The 22361-nt window shown below is 51.4% G+C and overlaps 2 protein-coding genes across 2 annotated transcripts in view; one reads left to right on the top strand and one right to left on the bottom strand.

Moving 5' to 3' along the window:
• LOC144103783 (endothelin-converting enzyme 1-like) overlaps positions 1-10358 on the top strand; it is a 16872-nt gene extending 6514 nt beyond the window's left edge. The window contains exons 7-12 of the mRNA XM_077636436.1: positions 1551-2161; positions 3035-3093; positions 3749-3803; positions 3872-3939; positions 9615-9769; positions 10221-10358. Of these exons, the coding sequence (XP_077492562.1) occupies positions 1551-2161; positions 3035-3093; positions 3749-3803; positions 3872-3939; positions 9615-9769; positions 10221-10358 (1086 nt within the window). The remainder of the gene's footprint in view (positions 1-1550; positions 2162-3034; positions 3094-3748; positions 3804-3871; positions 3940-9614; positions 9770-10220) is intronic.
• Positions 10169-22242, bottom strand: MTA1-like (metastasis associated 1-like). Its single transcript, XM_077638081.1, has 8 exons — positions 21815-22242; positions 17995-18062; positions 15269-16185; positions 14922-14998; positions 13364-13480; positions 12661-12749; positions 11882-12588; positions 10169-10706 (listed from the first exon to the last, which is right to left on the bottom strand). The coding sequence occupies exons 1-8, from the start codon at positions 21840-21842 to the stop codon at positions 10604-10606; spliced, it is 2106 nt and encodes a 701-aa protein (XP_077494207.1). The 5' UTR covers positions 21843-22242; the 3' UTR covers positions 10169-10603.
• Between the last annotated feature and the right edge of the window lie 119 nt (positions 22243-22361).

The following is a 22361-nucleotide window of genomic DNA, read 5'->3' as shown; positions in this document are numbered from 1 at the left end:
AACCAAACAGACAGTCGTCCAATGTTACAAGAGCAGGCCCCACGTTGGGCTGCCAGATGTGGAGTTTTTAATTAGGGGAGATAAATACGTTCTCCACACTTAATCGCGGCTGATACTGCTCAAAGCCGCCAGACCGCACCCCGCGCGCTCACCGACAAAGGCGGGCCTTTCTCTAACGGAACAAAGGAACGACACATTGCCCGACACAAACAAGGCATTTATTGCGACAGCAACAATAAAGCCAGCTAGAAACAAAATACGCTAATGAATCGAGGTCGTCGGACTCACCAGCAAGGTTACGACCGATTGTTCGCCCGCGCAAGGGCGAGGGATACTCTGAGGCTGGACGGGAGGAGATACGGAAGCGCTTCCTCGCCCCGCTGGCGAAGAGCGGAGCCACGAGCGACACGTCCGCTCACGCCGACGATCCCAGCCGAAGAGCGTGATGCTGTAAGCTACGTCCCGCGGCGCGCAAGCATTCTGTGGCGCCCTCCCTTGTAAGTTACGGTAACTAACCAGGGAATGCGCCCCTCCCTTGAGGCGATGCTGTTAGTGCATGGGTGCATCGCGGGAAAGCCTACAAAAGAGGACTGCAGAGCAGGCCCCCACGACTTCTAAAAGTGACTCCTCACTGAAATGTGCGCACAAAATCTCTCCTGTATCAAATGACCGCAGGATTCTGCTGACAGCACCCACTATACGTGCCTACATATGGTCCTAAGCCTTCCTGGGCAGCGTGAACAGCGTCCACTCCAAGTCAGATAGATATAGGTCAGGCCCAAACGAATAACTTTCTCATCACTCAGCAAGAAAAGGCGGATTTTTCGGATACGGCATAGGAAAATATCGGGAAGCAAAGCCTTTTACCCTGTACGGCGGTGAGAGGGTAGCTGCGGCACACAGTCGTTTCTCCCGGTAGAGGCCATTCCGTGACCACTACGTGCAGGTGCGCAGGAAAATATTTTTCGTGGGTCATGAAGGTGGCCATGTTGTCTCACAATAATGATGCGTCATTGTGTTTTCTGCTACTACCGAAATACATTCAACTTTATAGACTACCCCGCACAAACACCACCGTAAAAAGCTGAATCCTATAGCCCATTAAACGGAGTCGCCCAGCGTAGTCCAAAACCCCTACGTTCACCTACAGGGCAGTGTGAATCCCAGGTGGGCCAGTGATTGGGCGCTCTCGAAAACATGCCCAGCAGTGTGGTCATGTGATCAGATCTTGCTGCGGCCTTGGAATGTGTGTGGGTCCGGTGATGGTGGGTAGAGTGGGTAAGGGAGTAAAATCATTGTCGTCACTCCTTCGCCTCAGAGGAAGAAGCCTCTGGGAGTTTTCCCCTCAATGTCCAAACAAGGGAGTGAACTCCGACGGCTTCCAGAGAATGGACACAGCGCAGGGGCGTTGCGGTCATGAAAAACTCACGGCCGATGCCCCTGCCATATGCAGTAAGGGCTAGTCTGACAGCCCCTGACGCCAGCTTTGCGGCGGCGTGGAGCTTCCGGGGCAGTCACAGAAAATTTGACGGCGACATTCTCCACTGCAGTGGCGCTGGCGCGACGTGTTTTCGGCGCTGCTGGAGGACCTGGCGACGCCGCAGACGGTCAGCCTGGTGCTCACGGCGCCGTCCTACTTGGACGAGGCGGCGTCCCAGCTGGGCGACGCTAGACCCGCCGCCCTGCACAACTACCTGTCCTGGCGGCTGGCGCTCGAGCTGGCGCCGCTGCTGCCCGTCCTCCCCGGGGCCACCTTGCTACCCAGAGGCACCGAGCGCGCCGAACGCCGCTGCCTCCGCGAGCTGCGCGCCGTGATGGAGCACGCGGTTACGGCGCTGCTAGCGCCGCAGCCGGGCGCCCAGGCGCGCAGCGCGGCACGCGACGCCGTCGCCACGACCACGGACCAGCTGAAGCGGCAGCTGGTCGACTACCTGTGGCTCGCCGAGGCGGTGAGCCAGCGCGCCGTGCACAAGCTGAACACACTGCAGGCGCACCTGCTGTACCCGCCCTTCGTGGAGGACAAGATGGTGCTGGAGCAGATCTACCGCCAGGTGCCCGACATTGGCAGCGACGGGCCGGTGCTGCTTGACTGGTTCCGGGCGCGCTCGGCAGTCATGCTCAAGCGGTGGAAGGCGCTCGCCGGCAAGGGACTGCCGCCGCTGTGAGCGACCTCCCGTGTCCACGTTATGGGCGAAGACTGTAGGAAATTCTTGGAAGAGATGGTAGCGCAGCTTGGAGCTATTCCACATGCACAAATTGCGTTAAAATGGAAGGATTTATCTTGACAGTCTTAGTACTCTTCCGATGTCCGTTAGCGGGAGTTAGCACTCAAGCCACAGCGGCCGCCATTTTGTGGTACATGAAGTGCAACCAAAAGCCGCAAGGATGTCTAATCGCCTTATCACCACCTGTTCCGGCCTGCACCGTTCCGTCAGGTTCATGGTGCGGTGACCGGTCAGCAGGCATCGCGAGCAACGTGTATTGTGCGCTGAAGCTTTAAGGTATGCTGGACGTCACAGCAGACCACTGTGAGCCAGATTTCCTCTTTTGCGTTCATCAAAATGTGAACTCTGGTTTCCAAGGTCAGGATTTAGTCCCCGACTATATTGTATCCGCGTGTATATGTTCCACGCGCTGTAGCGAATTTTTTGACCTCGATCGGTAGCGAAATCCACCACGTTTTTGAATTCTCATCTTTCCGACATTAATCGCGTTAAGGCTCGTTCGCACGCAAGCGAACGGAGTGGTTGAGCGGCGCGTCGCAGCGAAAGATTTTCAACTTCGCCACTCGAGCCGCTGCGACAACTCAAAAACAGGTTTTTGCGCCGCGGCGGCAGGATTCGCTAGCGCTTGCATGTGAAACAGGCTTTACCCTTGGCCAAATGAACACGGCACTAGCACTACGAGTTGGCCCGCCTACTCGTTGTGCCAACGCCTGGGCTCTCACAGCGCTTGGCTCAAAAGGTGCCGGAGACATACGGGACAGAGGCGAACCGTATTGAGTGAGTTTCAAACGGAGTGCTTTGTCGCGCAGGTGGGACGTGCCCTACCTGGAACCGGCCGTGCACTACCTGGCAGATTCGAACGAATTGGGTCAGTGAGCACTCTCGCGCCTCGCCGAATCGCACGAGCCTCTTTGATGGCACCAGCCAGTAGTAGTAGTAGAAAACATTTATTCCAAAAAGGTAGGATAGAGAGGCGAAAATACAGATTTTTGGTGGAGTCCTTATTTCAGGACCCCAATGTCCACCGCAGTTGCTCTTGCTTGGGATATCAGCTTTCGCTGCGTCGCCAAGTCAGAGCTGAGCAGGGCAGACTCCCACTGTTCCTCGGAGTGATGTTTGTCTAGTTCGGCGGGCTTGGGACCGGAGCAGCCCCATGTTACATGATACGTTGTTGGAATTCCGCCACACCAGGGGCAGATTCTGTCATATCTGTCGGGGAAGATGATGTGGTACTTGTGTAGGTTAGGAAAACTTCGCTTCGAAACTTGACTTGTCCCAATGGCCACTTCGCGGAGATTAACAGACGGTCGCGCCACCTATGAGCTGGACTGACAGTGGCACCCGCCAACTTTTACTTTTCCACTGTATTCGTGTTTTGAGCAGTTCCTTTGTTAATCCCCGAGTTTTGACCTAATCAGAACGCCGGATTTCAACACACAGGTCCCATGGGGAGTTGGGCTCTGACCCTAACGTCCCTCTACAAATAGGTATCTCACCTGCCTTTCCCTCTTTTTCACATGCAGTGGTGCCCGTGGGCGTACTGCGTGAGCCTATCTACTCGGCGCCCGGAAGTTCCTTGTGAGTGAGAGCAATTTGTGACGCACTGGTGCAGCCCGTCACTTCCGAACTAACGAACGCACTTGCAGACCGCTGGACGCCGCGCGCTTCGGGTTCCGGTTGTCCCGCCAGCTGGCACAGGCCGTGCTCTACCGTGGTAAGCGTGCCCACCCGCCCGATGGGTAAACGATGGCTCGACAAAACATACCGCCTGTGACGGTCGCTGCAGTGCACGTACCGTGGTGCGTCCCACATGGTCAGTGCCGTACACTTGCGGCGGCAATCGTGCGTTAGAAATGTCGCGGTATACAGAAAGTAGGCGCTTGCAGGGAGCTGGCCTCTTCTCTTGATGCTCTTAAACCCATTTTGCGGAATGAAAATGTACTATTTTTGCTTTGTTCAGCTCTCCGCGAGGGTTACCATGCGCGCGCTTATACTCTTCCGGAGGAAGAATCGATTTTATCTTGACTGCATGGTGCTTCACTTGGCTATTGCCGGCATTCACATGGTGCTCTATTGCTCTTCGCATAATGTTAATTCAGCTTTATTCGAGGTGTTCCGCTGCGTGCTGTCGTTTCATTATGACCGCGTGCGCCTTCTACAGTCCTAGCGATGGCAGTGATGATTGTTTCGACTAGCGGTACTTACAAATATCGAATCCGAATTGGGACAACAGCTTTTTCTTTGAACAAGGACGCGCAACCAGTTCCAACGGCGACGCTAAGACACCAGCAATTTGGAAGCAGGCGCGACGCGACTACGATCGTTTTGACTGCAGTACAGCCGTCCTATTTTTTTTTCCATTTTGCTCCTGTATTTAATCATTCTTTTCCATAATGAAGTAGCGGTAAAAACTGAATGGCGTTTACTCAACTGGTGATACGAAAAATCTGCGCCAGCTGGCCTCGGTAATGATTACTCAGATAGATGCAGCTACCCATGCGGTGCCACTGCTCCCCCTACCCCCTCTCTTTCATCAAGCTGGATCTACACGACGGAACGGACGAAAAGATCATGTGACGTCCGGCTGCTACTGGCATGCAGTCGGCGGGCCGCGAGAGCAGACGACGGAGCGGACGGACTGGAAAATTATCGAAATTGCCGTCCTCGTAGCCCACCTCACGCTGGCTTCCTGGAACACAGCTGCACCCGCACAGAGGACATGAACACGCGGCCACGCCATTCCAAACACTCCGCTGTTTTGACACAAAAGCACCCTCAGACTGGGAAAAGAAAAAAAAAAGAAACCAATATACCATTTCTAAAAACGCAGCAGACCATCGAGAGAAAAGGCGCTGTCCGCAGACGAGGCGGGGCTGCGGGATGGCGACATGGAGTCATGTGGTGCGCCCTCCACTCCCGGAACCTGCGATTTCGTTCTCCGTGTGGATTCCGCTTCACGCTCGGCTGCGCGGACAAGAGATGACTATGAGTACAAGCAAGGCTTTTTTCCCGAGAACCTTCGCTCTGTTTCCCAATGGACCACAGGCGTTCGACGCATGCACGAAGGACGCCCACTAGAGGATATTCGGGTGTCCGATGGATGCCGAGTTAGGTCCCGAATAGGAACAGTGGACACCCCTGGGACTGTCCCGCGCAAAGGCGACTGAAAGAACGTCCCACGTACAATCACACCGGACACTGATATCCTTCGGACGCCAAAATTCAGGTGCAAGTTTCCGAGAGACGTCCATGGAATGTCCCGTTCTGCACCTTTTTAAAACCGTGATCTTCGGACGTCTGTTGGACGACAGGAAACGGATGACCCTGGACCATTGAGTGGCAGCTGGTAAAGAATAAGCGTTTAAATAATTACCTGAGCGCCCAAAAAACATTTGACATGCATACAACTTTCGTAAAAACAATGATGCTATATCCTGCAGGCTGGCAGACCCGGAAATGGCAACCGCAGAATACTCTTAATAATTAACAGCTTTAATTAAGCCGGCAAGAACTGTGAACGGAGTAAAGGGTGAAGAATAATGGTTTTGTGGAAAGGAAATGGCCCGTAACTGTTGCATATCTCGGTGGACACCCGAACCACAAGAAAGGGATAAAGAAGGAAGTGAAAGAAGAGGTGCCGTCATGGAGGGTTCCGGAATAATTTAGACCACGTGGCAACGTACACCGACATCGCACAGCACATGGGCTCCTTTTGCGCTTCTCCGTAGAAACGCGGCCGCCGCAGTCTGGCTCGAAACCGGGTACATCGGCTCAGTAGCTAAGCCATCAGCTTCCATTAGGGGCTCCCTCCTTGTTCCTCTCTGGTCCTTACCATCTCGTCCCATCGACCAGTGTCTACCGACTCAATGCCGCAAGGAAAAGTGATTTTTTTAACCAATTCTGCCTTTCTGACCGCATTTCAAAATATTTGCGGAGGGAAGTCCTTTGCGAGTCCTGCTGATGCCCCGATTCAGCCGTCCGTTTCCGGGTGCATTTCATTCTTCACATGGATGTGTGGATTCGGAACATAGGTATGGATCTTAGCTGGGCGTCCGTCCAACATTGTTGGCCGTGTGCGGTAGTTTCGAGGACAGTGGGCATCAAGAGGACATTGGCTTCGCTGCAGCTACAAAATCAGGAGAAAGCTTCATGAAAAGCACCCCAACAGCAGTTATTGCCCTTTTCCCCCCTGAAACTCAAGAAGACATTAACACTCAGTGCTTGAGTAGTATGGCTCGTTGTGTGTCGGAGATGCCTGCTAGTGCTGCGTGCCTCTTGAACTGAGACCTTTTTTCCGAGTGTGTTCAGCAATCTGTTTTACTGTTTCGTGTCCCTCTGGTGTACCCTCATTGATTCCATAGGCTGTGTGAAAAGCGATTGCGCCAGAAAGTACTTCTAGCAGCAAACAGCGCAGTGAAACAGGCAACTATGCATAAACGGATTGCTCAGCGCACACAAAAAAGGTCTCAAAGTGTCTGCAGTGTAGGCATCTGACATGACCACTGCTGAGTGGCTTTGACAGAAATGGAAGTGATGCCCCTCACAATTCAAAGTATGGCGGCGGAAATAAGAAACAAAGAGCATTTTAGTTAAAAAAATTTTTTTAACGTCATATAATTATTTATCCTCACGAAACTTGCCAATATGCTTTAGAAACTGAACCTTGCATATGTACACATAAAACTGACGGAGAATGAAGTGCATTGCATGACCGCACCTATGAGGGACAAATTCATATGTCCAGAAAGAGCAGTGGGGTCGCTATCGGCAGACTTCAAAAGCAAATATCGCCCGACATCCGTTCGTTCACCAACAGCACACTTCGATTAACTGCCAAGAAAAGACATCCGGCAGACATCCTATAACATACAGTGTGGCTAGCAGACTTTCGAATCTTCACGGGACGTTCGGCAGATACTCGTGGTCCATTGGGTTGTTCTGAGAAAGTAGCCCAAAGAACAGGTTTCGTGCACTATGTGGTCACATGATCGCGGCTCTGTGGGGCGACACCTCACGTTGTGTCCTCTCTTCCCCCCCACACACACCCATTTGGTCAGGCTCAGCTGCAAGGACGCTTTTTAACACAACAGCGTTAACGCTCCCTTTGTGCAGAGAATCTGGCGTCGTCGGCGCTGTGAATGAAAAGTCCCCGGAGAAGCAACCAGGTGGGCCACCTAGGTCGCATGACCTTGTGGCGTCAATCACAATGTGCCCAACAGATTGAGAACAAACTGACTGCAGTAGCAGTTAAATTAATGATTGGTTGATCGGGAAAAGCAGCCTGGGTCGCACAAGCGCCACCAGTGGCAGCACATGCCATCACAGGGCAGTGACACATTGCTTAACCACTGCTCCACTGTGCCAGGAGTGGTACAATGACTCCCAGGGATCTATGAATGTAAAGTCGTGAATGACCAATTCTGCATATATGGGCATTATTTAAACCGTTGCGCTATCACGTCATAAGCTTAAGGCAGAGCTTAAAAAGCAACTGCTTAGGTTTTAGAAAGCGACGAGCTTAAAAGGGTCGAATGTGTGAAACTTGCAGGTAAAGCATGCGAAGTCTTTTTGGACTAGCATCTGGAATGGTGACAATCTCCGATTAAAATGGTGATGGTGTTCAAGCTTCTCTGCAGCGCATAGCGCCAACTGGGGGGCACATGACGACGTCATCGAAGGTACCGGTACATTTCCAACGCATAAATGCTTGCTTTGAAGAAAAAAAAGAAACAATGCCACTGAAGGCAAAGCTCGCCGAGCGTTGTTTGGCAGAATCCAGCGAGGCATGGCAGGGTGTGGTTGACTGCAGCGGCAACTTGAAATCTTACCTTCCGTGATGTCACACCGAGCTTCCCCGCATACCTCCGTTGGTTTGAGGAGAGGCCTATAATTAAATCGTTGATTACGTCACTATTTTAAATGCTAGTGCAAAAACACTTGGCACGCTTTACGTATAGCCTCCATAGATTTGAATCCTAGAATATTGCGGAATTCTGAAAGTGGTGCAGTTGCCCTTTAAGTGCACCCTCCAATTTTTTACTATGACGACTACACGCACGCTTTGTCATTAACAGCTACCGTTCTAAAAAAAAAAAATCCACAACTGAGGCGCGTTTTGTGACAAAAAATTCGAATGTCAAGTGTTAAGTGAGGGCCCTTATGAATCTGAGCAACATTCACAAAGAAAATAAAATGAATGTTTTGAGACCAGCGCAGGTACTTTGGTTCTCTAGATGTGCATAAGCTTTGCAAACGTCCACAATGCATCATGAAAACACACAAGATGCTTATGAAGGCACATATAGAGGCGGTGCCTAATGATGCGTAGGGCATTTTCAGACATACAGGGTGGCTTAGTAAGGGACCTGATGCTACGAGAAGTGCGTCTCGAAGTGTGGGCAATATTGCCTTCAGGTCGGTTTCGTCCGCGAAGCCGGCTGCGCAGCAGGTTGTAGCACTTCCTTAACCCTTTTATTCCGTTTCCCTGCATACGCCAAAGTTCGGTTAATTTAAATAATAAGGATTTTTCCTCCTTCCTACTACCCTTTATTCTGCTCTCCTATTTGCTAACCTCCGTGGCCGCTTCGTACATGCAGCGAGGTACACGGCGCCGCATAATTAGCGACAAAAACCACAGGAAATGGACAAATTTTTTTCGTGAGGTGGCACTTTAGCGGGAAACATTCACCAGTCATGCCAGCAACTCGAGTTATGACGCAAGCCACCGCTCCACGTAACTGGCGCCATATCGCGATGAATGAACGAAGCGATGCGTCCACACTGTTCCTATTGTGAAGAGTGGCATGGTTCGCATTGAAATAGAGGCGTTGGCCGCTGCAGTTAGTGATAAGTAATGCCCTATACGCTCTTTTCCATGTCCTCAGGAATTATCTCACTTAATAGCTAATCACATTTAGCATTGCCTCAACCACATGATGCAAGGGCCTCCCCAAATATGGCTGCTGACAGGGTCCATGGGGAGTTGCATTAATGGAATGAACAATGCACTCCAACAGCTAATTTCGTATTATTAGACACAGCATGGAGCGATCCACTTTTGCGAGACGCCATTAGGCAGACCCCCAGTGGCCGCCAGATGGAGCCTGGTTCCAGACAGCTGCGCGCAAGCCTACCGCGTTGGGACCAATCTGCGTGTGCGCACTGGCAGCATGAGGAAGCAGGTTGTGGCAGTGGATGGCGCTACGCTCTCTTTAAGGTAGAAAAGGAGACCGCTTACCGGTGCTCCTTGCAACAAATGCGGAAGCGTCACAAGTGCAGCACCCAGCTGCTCAGAAAGCAAAGCAGGAGGGCATGCAATCCCAGTGGAGGAGGCACCAGTGACATCCAAATGCTCACGCTACACTTCCGACTGCTTGACTTGATATGCAGGCGCCTTTCACGACGAGTCCGGTGCGCTGAGCTTCTGGTGGGAGCGCGGCAGCTTCGTGCGCCTGCGCCGCACTGAGCGCTGCCTGGCACGCCGCAATGCCGCCGACCCGGCCGAGGCACTGCTGGACCAGGTGGCCCTGCAGGCGGCCTACGCGGTATGTGCCCAATACCGGCGCCACTTCTTCGCGCCATTTACGAGCACTCCGGCTCGTAATCTGGCAGTCTCTCGCTGCCAGTTTCCCAAGGCGAGTGGCCCACAAGCTCTAACGCCACCTAGGTGGGCAAAGCCTTCCATCATCATTCAGTGTACTCAAGCGCAACTTTCTGTGGAATTGAAGTAGAAGCTACGAGCACAAGGCAATGGTAACTACAAGCGTGCCACTCTCAAAAGCCAACCTCCAATGGCATGCGCTTAGCCCCCATGTGCTTGGTTCTCTCTAAGGTAATGCAGAGACCTGCAAGCCTCCACATTTTTTCTGAACTGCGTTAATATGAACTCAAAAACACGGGGCCAGTGACGTTATGAGAGTGGCACCACAAAGGTGAAACTGTGGTGAAGAGTCCAACATGTCTGTTTACTGGCCACCACATGCGCACGCATCGCAGATGTACAAGCAGCGGCAATCGGGCGGGCCAGGTCTTCGACTCCCTGCGCTGCCGGACGCCTCTTCAGACCAGCTCTTCTCGCTCGCCTTTGCCACGGTGAGAAAAGCTGCTGCCACTGTGCGCGCGACCCGCTTCTGACCACTCTCTGCGTGCAGGGGCTGTGCGCCGAGGGAGACGAGAGGCCCAGGGCCAGGGACAGGTGAGCACCTGACGACAACTAGTGGCACCCTTCTTCCCTTGTCGCTTCCTCCTCCACGCAGGGTGAACGTGGCGCTGGGCGAGTGGGCGCCGTTCCGCCGGGCCTTCAGCTGCCCCGAGGAACGGCACCCGTGCAGCCTGCGCTAGCAGCACCTCTTCATCGTCGGCCCTGCTCCTCCTCTCCATCAATCCAGGATGACTATCTGGTCCGGTGGTGTGGTCCGGCTGCGACAGGGCCGCCGCGCCCAGCGCCGCAGCTCGCTCGTGCTCAGCTGCCGCCGCAGCCGCCTGCATCAGGCCACAGTGTATTAGTTTGTTATTATAGTAACCGCTATTTGACTATCGTGTTCTGTGTGTTGCTGAAGGGCCTGTAAGACATAAGTGGCTTTCTCCCACAGGGGATATGATGGGCACTGCAGGGTTTTCTATGACTGCAATGATCAAAGCACTTTAACTAGCAAATTAGCTGAAGTTCACAAGCAGGAAACCATGAACAAAACTGACAGCTTGGCAAACCCCAACCACCACACTTGCCAATATTAGCACAGGAAGGCAAAGGCTACATAATATTACATAATGCCAGAACCCAGAGATAGCTGTCACACAGTGCTTATTGCAAGTTGACGCAAAGTGCCTACCTTAATCTAGTACCAGTTGTCAGGTGAACCTACAAGAGAGGGGGGTGCTTGCCAATTAAGCTTACGCTACAAGCAGACTGGGAAGGTCGAAGCAGGTCAAGACAAGAATCAGCGATAGCATCCCGCCAGACTATTCAATCGTGCCTGCCAGCACCAATTCCACCAATTTGAGATAGCAGGAGAGCAGAACACTGGTACCTGCAGCCTGCACTGCGCCACACAACACCCGTGCATTTTTGCATCTCAGGCCACACCGAATGACCTGGACATGCAATTGGAAACGAGTTGCTGCATAACATTTTGACTGGGCACCGGTCCTCTCAAATGTTCTACAAGCCGAGCAGCCAACTTCACATGAACATAAATTAGCAGCAGTCGTGGCATTAGAGAGACTGGGGTGTCTTTGAGCCTGCATATCAAAAACATCCCCCCATTGATACGAGCTTGTGTTCTTCGTTTCAGGCGATTCCCTATTTCCCCAAGGAAGTGAGAATATGGAGGTAAAGACAGCCCCCAGAGAAAACGCAGCGCATTACACTGGCCGCTGCTGGCCGTGTGCGGTCAACTCGCTGACACCACTGCTGGCCAGCCTCAAAGAGGACTTACCAGAACCTGCCACCCAGGAGGGTATGACTGCTCTACACCAGTTCACATGGGGACTGAAATAGTGTAGCTACCATGACAACTCAAGGCTTTAGCAGGCGGCAGCAAGTAGTGTGTCAAAGCCTGACACCACCCTAAGGCAGGCGATGGCACAACATGTAGGCTCCTTAACTTAAGAACACTCAGAGTGCCCAGTGGCAGCCACAACTCTGGTCCCCTCACCTGGTGGCCTCGGTGGCGACAAAGTAGAGGTCGTCGGGCGCGTCCACCCACGAAATGAGGTGCTTGCGGCCACCCAGCCGCGTGATGGTGGCCACCTTTGGCCGTCCCCCGTTCAAAGGGACGGCAGGTGGGGGCGGACCCAGGCGGCGCCGAGGCCCTCCCAGCTGGGGACCATTGGCTGGATCAGGCGCGGGACGTTTGCGCGGTTGTTGTGGTGGCATCAGCAGGGGCGGCGGTGGCGGCGGCGGTGGGTGCGGCCGCTCCGAGGGCGGTGGGAAAGCGTGGCGCACAGGAGCTGGGATCTGCTCACGGGGCGTAGGGTGCAGCCACTCGGGCCGCGGCAGGTTGGGCGTGCCCAGCCGATGGGACACGTCCACCACAGCGCCCCGGTCGCGGGGCCTGCGCCGAGTCGTCATGGCCGCGGCCGCGGCGGCAGCCGCGGGAGTCGCCAGCGCGGCCGGGTCCAGCTTGCCCTGGCACTCGAGCCGGATGGCAGCCACGTTCACAGGTAGGAAAGGGTTGCGCGCTGCGTGCCGGGGTCGCAGCGCTGCTGGGCCGGCTAGCCGGCGTGCCAGGCGCGTCAGCGCCGTCGTGCACAGGTAGAAGGCGGCGCGCGTCTTGACCACAGGCCGCGGGCTGCCGGCGCGCAGCGCCAGTCCGTGCGCCGTGGCACAGTGACGAGCCAGGTGTGCCTTTAGCTTGAACTCCTGCACCACAACAAAAAGAGGTAGGAGGTGTGTCAGGCATTGCACAATAACAGAGTAAAGGAGCGAACTTACCTTTCCGCAGTTGGTCACAGTGCACCGGTGGGGACGGTGTGATGCCATGCCAGCGGGCAACCGGTCAGAGCCCAGTACGTCGGCAGAATCTGCAAGCACAGGGCGAATACGGCAGCTATGTAAATCTCATTGCCGAGTGCCTCCAACACAGACAACGTGACGAAGTTCGTACAACACCACTGAAGCCTCGTGCACACTTCATCGCGTGGCATCAAGGTAGAGCAGCCATTCATGCACGGCCCGCCTTGAAGCTACTTGGTTGGCTCTTGCTCTCTTCTGCAGGAACATGAAGACACACAAAAAAAGGCACACATTATCTCATGTCCTTTCTCCTTGTTTGTCTTTACATTCCCACAAAAGAGCACTGAAACTTCAATTAGAAATTCATGTGTTCTATCACAAATTGATCTTCCAAACATGCTGATGTCATATGATATAATGCACAGCACATATGTGGTTACAGCACTTCAACTTGAGACAAAATTCTTAAGGACCGGCTGGGCAGCTGAGTCGGAAATGGTGGAAGTGAACAAATGCCCCATGCGTTAAAACAGCATGTTAGGATGTGAACTGCTTTCTTCTGCTATGCAGAGAGCAAACACTACACAGACTACCCTGCTTTTCAAAGTGAGACTGGGTACAAGCTTCACTCCACATCACAACCTGGCTGGCTGGTGGAACACAGCAGACATACAGGACTCACCCAACCGTGTCGGGTACTTGAGACCACCAAACTTCTTCCAGTACGTCCAGCAGGACTGACAGAGGCGGCACTGCATGTGTGCAGGGCCCCAGGCGTACCACTGCCCAGAGTTCATGGCTGCAATCACAAGCACCAGCCATGTCAGCACATTTGCAAAGCAAAGCATGCACATGCTCTGGTATTCAACGCCCTCATTACACAGGCACCTTTAATTGCTATTGAACTGATCCCCACTAGACCACGGCATTAAATGCACTGTCTACACTGCATGGAAAGGCAAGCTGCTTAGACTTGTTCTTTCTGATGAGCTCTTAGTTTTTGGACAAGCAAGAAATTATAATTAGGCCAGCACAGTAGGACAATGTGGCTGTGTGCACTTACAATCAATTTCATGCCGGACAGCAGCACTAGTGGTACAGAACTTCTGGTGATCTGTGAGAATGGGCACCGCACATTACAGGCAAGGCTTTTTCACCAAGCTAGCCATCAGGTGCACCACTGCTGACATCAGATGTTTTTGGTCAGGGACAATTGTTCCCACATAAGAACAACCAAAAGAATGTGTTCAGCAGACAATTTGCCTCACAAAGTTCACTGGCACATTATGCACAGACAAGCAAAGCAGGTCAAAAATAAACAAGCCTACTTGAGAAACCATCGAGGCTATGCACCACATCTCTATTTCACACAGATGACATTGGCCTGTATATTTTTCAGTGCAAACCATCTGCAGAGCTTCACAAATGAGTTATTCAATTCACAAAGGTTTCCTGGAAAGTTGGGCCAGTCGGTAACAATGATCCATGATATGTAGCGTGAACAGGACAAAGGACAATGAAAGAGGTACACAACACAAGCGCCTGTGTAGTGCACCTCTTTTTTTGTCCTTGGTCCTGTTCGCACTACATATCGTGGAGTTATTTAAACTTCGAGTTGGAAAAATACCAAACGCTATGACCAAGGGTCAAAGAAATGAGAAAAAAAATTAATCTGCAAAAGTTGGGAGGGCGTTCAGAAAGCAATGACGAAAACAAGGCAGAACCACAGCACGATATGCTTTGATGGTATTTACTTATGCTCATGGCTTTGCTATTTTTTCTTTCATGTAATTTGCAAATTAGTTGTGAATTTAGTGTTATAATGGCTCCACTCTTGAAAGAACAGCCCAGCAAATTTCCCGTATTAATAAGCAAATCGCAATAGTTGCTAGTCAAGGTATGAGCGACCTGGCCTTACAAGGTCATGACAAGAATTGGTGCTCAGGAAGGAATGCCACTGCAAAGCATGGATATTGGGAAAACCTGGTGGGCCTAAGAATGAATGCTAAGTACACCACAGCAAGGCAGCACAAGCCAACAAGGCTAGACAAATCTGACTGACGCCCTAACTTTATGTGAGAGCTGCAAAAAGAAGTTAAAAAGGGGAGGGTGACCTAAGGACCATAACTGTACAAAGCCAAAAATAAACAATCTCTGGAAATGGAAGCATTCCTCTTGGAACTAATCCACTGAAATGGGATATGGCAACAGAAGTAGGTCAGGAACTCTTCGGTACTCACTATAGCAGCTCTCGCAGGGGCGGCCGCCTGCTGTGGCTCCCTCGGGGCCTCCCAGAACGCCCGAGGCCTTGTTGTTGCTGCACAGGAGGGCACCATTCGCACACGTATCTGGGCGAAGCCTCTCTGCATTGCCTGAGCACTCCAACCCCCCTTTCCCCGACACAGAACGGGCAGTGGCACCCTGAGAGCTGGTCATGCCCATACACATACACAGTGTTTGCCAACTGAGGGGCGGCAAGAGTTGGGATATGTCTGTGTCAGCGTAACACGAGTGAACCCAACTCAAGACACGGGAGCATAAAAAAGGTGCTTAAAAGAAGCTTCAGCAAAGGGGAACGCCCACTCACTAGTTTGGGATGTAGACCTGCTTGAGCTTGCTCTCGGCCTCGACAGCCTTGACACGCTTCTGCTGGACGTAGCGGTCGGTGGTCTTCCACATGTAGTAGTACTCTACAATGTTCTTGAGGCTCTTCCATGGCAGGAAGTCCTGGCGGATGTCAGCAAAGTCCTTGCCGTACTTCTCGAGGGCCTCTTCGAAGAGGTTTGCCTCCGAAGCAGACCACTCCTCCATCTCGTCGCGGCACAGCACTGGTCCACCGGGGGGCACCAGTGCGGCCACGGCGCGCGCTAGGTCGTAGCCTGTGCGGTGGAGCAGTTCCATGGCATGCAGCAGGGTCACGTCTCGCGAGGCCGCCGCCGCGCTCATGTGGAGGCTGGGCTGCTTCACGGAGCTCGAGCAGTCCAGGGCACGTGCAAACGTGCCCACCGACCGGCACACAATGAGGAACTGGTCCAACTGCCGGTCGGTGAGGCCGTGCGCGGGACTGTACACCAGCGTCTCTAGCTGGGCGCTGTCCACTTCCTCGCTCCCCTCAGCGGGCAAGCCCGTCCATGGGGGAACCTCCGCCTGGTAGCGCTGGCCCACACGGATTTCGCCGCGGTCGGCCAGCAGGCTCTTCTGCTGGGGGTCATAGACAAGCGCATAGAAGAAGGCATCCTCCTTGTTGAGGTATGAAAGGAGTGACTCCGTCTCATTGAGCAGGGTGACTGAGCACTTTCCCCGGATGTGGGTGGCCGGCAGCGTCTCCACCTGGCGCGAGAGGAACAGCTCGCGGTGCCGCAGCTGGTGGCGCTCTTTCTCTGTGAGCTGCTCGGCTTCTCGCTCCTGTTCCTCCTCGAGCGCACCCACTAGCGGCTTCTCCAGAGACAGGTCCCGTCGCCGGTAGTAACACATCACTTTTGCCTCCACGTTTCCATTGGCAGTCTGCATAGAACCAGCAAATCTCGCTAATGTAGGCACTGCTACGATAGCTAACTTTTTTGGGCCTAAGCTATGCTATGCTGGCCCTGGAACTCAAAAAATTATAAATGAAAAGAAAAGAACAAGTGCACATCACCATTAGCCAAAACTCTGATGAAGATGACGATCTTAAATTGGTGGGTTTTTTTATAGGAAAGGAAATGGCACAGTAACTGTCTCACTTCTTGACGACTATGGATTTTTATGGCCCAAAGGCATCTACGGCCAAAGAGCATCATGGCACAATGCATTTTTGACTTCTCAAGGTGGGGCCAGAGACCCATTTTCTAAGCATTTCACCCTAAAGAAGCCAAGCACCAGGCCAGGGGAAAGCTTGTACCCACTGTGTTACTGGTGGTTACCCAGTGGCACTGGGGATCGAACCCCGCACCTCCTGCATGCGAGGCGGATGCTCAACCACTTGTCTTGGTGGACACTTCAACCACACCGTGAGGGAAGGGAGGAAGGTGGGAGTGAACGAAGATAATGAGATGCCGTAGCGGAGGGCTCCAGAATAATTTCTACCACCCGGGGATCTCTAACGGGCACTGCATCGCACAGCACCCGAGTGCCTTTTGTGTTTCGCCTCCATCGAAGGCACAGTCAGCTTAGCAAAGAATGCCATGGCTAACATGCTTTTGATCTGCATGAGATTGGGTCAAATGCTTTTTTTTTTTTCCAAGTGTTTAACCCCAGATAAAAGCAACTGCCAGGTCAGCAGAAAGCTTTTACCCATTTGGAAAACCGGCTGGCACCCAGTATGGTAGCCAGTATGGAAAGGAAAACGACAAGAATAACATTAAGAGACGGGAAGAGAACAAGTGGCTCAGGGGACAAATGCGTGTTAATGACATCCTAGCCGAAATCAAGAAGAAATTGGCATGGGCAGGACATGTAATGCAAAGGCAAGATAGCCAACAAGCATTAAGGGTAACAGACTGGGTTCCAAGCGATGGCAAGTGTAGCAGTGGGCGGCAGAAAGTCAGGTGGATAGACGAGATTAAGAAACTGCGTGAATAAGGTGACTGCAGCTTACACAGGACAAGGTTAACTGGACAGATATGGGAGAGGCCCTTGTCCTGAAGTGGGTATAGTGCACATCAACATTACAACCTAGTAGTAGTAGGATCGCACCTTCCGCATACATTAGCCATAACTAGACCAATCCCAGCATTAGTTACAACAGTGGATGGTGTACAGATTTTCTGAACACAAATGATTTTGTTGACGTATGCTTAACCATTTCTCTTCAGATTGAAATTAACGTCTGTGTTTTCAATCGCCAGCCTTCGCTTTTTGTATGCTTGGCCTCAAACACTGTGACAAAGGCAAAGGCTTTCAAATGCTTGCACTGCACAGTACTTAACACCACCGGCAGCACTTGTGTGCATAGCACTGCAAGATGAACACAGCCTCATAAAAGAAAAAACTATTAACGTGCTTGCTGAAGGAATGCCCTCTGAACTAGCCCAGTGAGTCCGCAGCACGTGACGCAGCTCAGAACAGGCAAGTGTACCGAGAGAGGACTCCCTGTGAATGTGCAAACCCTCATCTGTACCACTTCCGAGCTCCATCATGCTGCACTGATTGGTCAATGCACATGTGATATCACTAAAAAAAACTGACGAGGCTGTACGAAAAAAAAAAAAAACATCTTCACACTTAGCACATGGAGACCTTTTTAAAAAGTTCAGCTGAAATGAATACGGAGACTGGAACACATGGCAATGGTAAAAAACTGCACCAACTAATCGCTGCAAGCCAGCCACTCACCTTCACAAGTTCTTCAATCCTCCTGATCTGGAACGGCGCAGTGGACGACGTCTCGAAGAAGACATAGTCTGCATAGGTAGGACAAGTATGCCATGTATCATGTTGTGCAGTAAAAGGCCAAAAAGCTGACTAAAGCTAGGCTGAACGCCTTACAGCAACAAATCCTACAAGTAAATACAAACTAGCAGATGCAATGGCAATAATCGGCAATCTATTTTCATATTTATGAGTCCTCTAAAAAACAGCACAACAAAATGCAATACGTGCAGCAAAAAGGAGGCAGTCTTTCTCATCACAATTCAAGACTGAACCTGTTTCAACATTATTGCCACTGGTCCCAATAGCCCATCCTATAACCCTACTAAAAAATCTTTAGTGCAAGTGCTGTCTTAGAAGATACATTCCACGCAGAAAAGTAGTTTCATTTAAACCACGCACCTTAGCCATTAGTTTCTTGGAAAAAAAATCTGCACACAGATTTGTTCACATATCTTTGCAACCTAGCAAGAGACTCAAAATGGTATTCACTAGGCATGGCTAAGGACACTTGTGAATGGCGATTAAGGTCTAGCACAGAAGCAATAAAAGCCGATCTTGTCCAGGGTGAACTTGCGTCCCTTCTTTTTTCATAGGGAAGACTAGAGCACCAACCAATCGCTGCATCATAGTCCACATACACCACAGTGATAGGAGTGTCAAGGTGGCAGAAAAAAAAGGCAGCATGAAAATACAGTCACGCTCACCATTTCATGAGGCTTAAGTTGAACAACCTATACAAGTTCCGAGATTAGCTTGCCTATTTTGAAAGGCTAGAAGACCCAAAGTGGCTTTGAAATTTTATTTTTTCTTGCAGCTAGATGCACTGAAAAGGCTATCAGCCACAAGTGTTTCGCTGGAGAGGTGGCCATCAGCTTTTCTCTGTGACATGCTCTTCCAGTAGGAGATCAAAAGCCACTCCAATGGACTCCACGTGTGCTCTTTTGTTATCTAGTACAAATGAAATTTAAGCTTTCATCAGTTTTATCAAAGCTTCACCAATAACTGGATTGTGGGAAATGAGGAACGCTGCCTTCATAGTTCCCTTTCTTTTTAAGGGACACTGAGGAGACCTCCACCCAATTATTTTCAGTCAAAAATAATTCTCACACTCTTTCTGGCTAACTGATGTTTACTCACTGAAAAGGACTGGTTGCCACCATTTCGAAATGAATGGCAGTGTGGTGTAACCTTTGGAATCCATGCCAAAGAACTGGTGTCGACACATGCATTTTACTCGCAAAATCTGCCAGTGAGGGCAACACCTGTATTTAGCCTTTTTTATCTTTTCTACCCAATACAAGCCCCGTTTTCAGTGACATCGGTCTCTCCATTAACGCCCTATCGACACAGGCTAACTTCTACTTGCCCTAGACGTCCCTTATATCAGAACAGTTCATTCTTTTGACAGACTGTACATACACACGGCACCGGTCGTTCCTTTCCACAAGTGCTTGTCACAAAGTATGGCCACTCAATTTCGGATGTGGCAGCACTTTGACGGTACATGAGAAATCAGTCACGGCGACAGCCTGCTTAATTGTGAACAAGTTTAGCAGGACCGGTAATGTTTCCACAGTGCCGAAGTACTAAGTGCAGCAGCGAATGCAGCACACTTCATCTGACTGTGCACTGCGCCATCTGCTATCCCCGCACTGTCATTCACTTGGCGTTGCCAGAGTAATGCACTGCCTCACTGCACTGCTGCCTTTGCCACTCACATTCTAACTGTTCATGCATTCGTGCCAGTGATGCTGTCATTTTTATGGTTCCCCACACTCTGATTGATGCAGCAGCGATTAACGACACCAACCAGACCTGTTTACACAAAACCACTAGAGCATCAAGCATGCACACAATGGTCAAACAAAAGGTAGACTGTTAGTTTAAAACCGCTCTTGTCCACAATGTTGCATGCTACACTGCCAGCAGGTAGACTGTTAGTTTAAAACCGCTCTTGTCCACTATGTTGCATGCTACACTGCCAGCAGCCAAGGTGAATGGTCTACTCTTGCAGAAAGTTTAGTTGGACCCACACTGGATAATCACCACTGTTACAAGAGGTCCGTTCGATTCGCCTGCACTCCCTGCACCAGTTCTGTAAAGTTCCGCAGCGGTGCCGCAAGCGTGCAGCGCCAGTTCCAGTAGTTCAAGTGCTGCTTGGCACTGGCTGCTTCCAAAACGAATGGTCGAGTGAAGGCCTGGTCGTCTGCCAGCCTTGGCGTCGCCACCAAAATTGCAGCGAGCAGCGTGGCGCCCAAATCAACGGCCGCCAACATCCCGAACCGCGTGAAGAATTTTCAAACAGCACAACGCAGTGAAGTATTGCCATGAATCAGCCTCGATGCAACCTCTCGGCAGCTAAGCGAAACGCACGTGTTCTTTTACTGGACACAACTGAGGTGTGCACACGCAAACTTGCATGTTAAACGGTTGTTGCAACAACGTGCATCATGCGCTGCATGCACGTGTTTACTTTTTAGTTAACATAACCGGCTTCAAGCACTAATATAACATTATTAGTAGAAAGGAAAGACGCTGGTGACGGGTCCGTTGAGAGCACGATGATAGATGCAAGGTGCAAGGTGCCAGCAGGAGCTGCTGTCCCCACTCCGTTGTCGCCTCCTCGGGTAGCCAATAACGTTCCATAAGAGTCGGCGGGCCCGTGTGAGGCACTGTTCTCATTGACGAGTGAAATAATTTGAGTAGAGTGCATCCGCCATTTGTCGCAAAGCGCAAGCTATCGTCTTGCAAGCCATCGTCTGCTTCCATGGCGGCTGCAGCTGCACCATTTCGGCACCGACCACTGAGGAGGTGCACAGTTTTCCTGAACTAAACCTGCACGTCTGCACTTTTTTGAAACGAATGGTGTCGTGCAGATGGCGCCATCTTGCACCGCTGAAACAAATGGCGAAGTGCAGCATCGCGAGAACCAGTTCACGTAGTGGAGGCGAATCAAATGGACCTAAGGTGTTTCATGTTCGCAGCCATTTTTCCTGAACTTTATCAGACATAGCAAAAATTAATATTACAGGCAGTGCTGCTGGCACATCCCTGCGTCTATCTTAGAGCTCAACGTGCTGCACTTTTTCTCACTTAAACGTATCGATAACTTTCACCATGGGTGAATGTCGACAGCTTTCACATTACACAACATTTATGTGATAAAATGCCCACTAGCTTTCGTGCGTTTTGTCATCATTCGCCTTCAAAGAGCGAAGTAACAAGATCGAACAGTCGGCTCGATTTAATTCATTTTTAACTCAAGGTGGCGAAGTGACACTCCAGCAGGCGCCAGGCTCGTTAAGCCACTGCGTGAATTCTGAAAGGCCACCGGCGTCGGGTCGACGTCCGAGCCGCCACATTGATATTCTACAAAACCTATCCGCTGTGTTCGCGAGCACTTCAGAAGAGAACAATGGCATGCATAGCACAATGCAACGAAAATCAAAGACTGCATCTGGCGTGCGATGCAGCAGACCGAGCTAATATCAGTTCAATGCGCGTGGCAAATTAAACGGTGCTCGAAAACTTCACGGTTAGCGCTTTGACGCACCGGCACCGAAGATTTCACGAAAGAAATTATTTCGCGGCGCAGTGCGCTACTTTTACGCATCCAAGCAAAAGACCCACCAAGTCCGCTAACTGTTGGACCATGCTCAGGCCGCGTGCAGCACAAACTGCACAAATTCTACGTGCGTGAATGCAAAGCATCCTCAGGTTCTCATTAATTAACCCTAACGAGGCAGAGGTCTCTCCGGCGGAGCTGCCGGCAGTCACATACCCCCAACGCGGTACATGTTGGCAGCCATGCTCGACGAATATGGATCACTTGTTCACGGCAGTGAGGGTGAAGATGAAGCCGCGGTTGTTATGAAAGATTTCTCCAAGTGTGTTTTGAACTCTTCACAGGCACAGACGCCGCGCGACCAGCGCCATTTTGGACGCGCAAACCAAAATACCAAAATGCCAGAACAGCACGGCAGGCGACAGGCACCTCCAGCACTTTTCTCGAGTTTCCCTTGATCTGAACGCAAACTAGGAGCTGGGCAGAAAGCACTCTAAATGAACGCCTTAGCACGCAACGGCACAGCGCAATTAAGTTTAACCATGTTTAACGTTCACAAACGCTTCAGTGGTTTGCTGACGGACGGGTTTCATTGCCCGGCTTCATGGCCACTGGATCAACCAAGTCGAGTCGAAGCCAAAGCTAAGCGGAACTCGAGTTGCGCGGTAACAGGCGGTAGCGCGGTGGGCCAGAAACTACAGAAATTACGAGAGTGGTGTCACCCAATTACTTAAAAGTCACAAAAAGCGCTATCCGCACTGTG

Source organism: Amblyomma americanum, chromosome 9 (genome assembly GCF_052857255.1).
Source record: "Amblyomma americanum isolate KBUSLIRL-KWMA chromosome 9, ASM5285725v1, whole genome shotgun sequence".
Taxonomy (NCBI): domain Eukaryota; kingdom Metazoa; phylum Arthropoda; class Arachnida; order Ixodida; family Ixodidae; genus Amblyomma; species Amblyomma americanum.
Note: the sequence above shows the minus strand (reverse complement) of the source record. Positions and strands in the feature narration are given on the sequence as shown.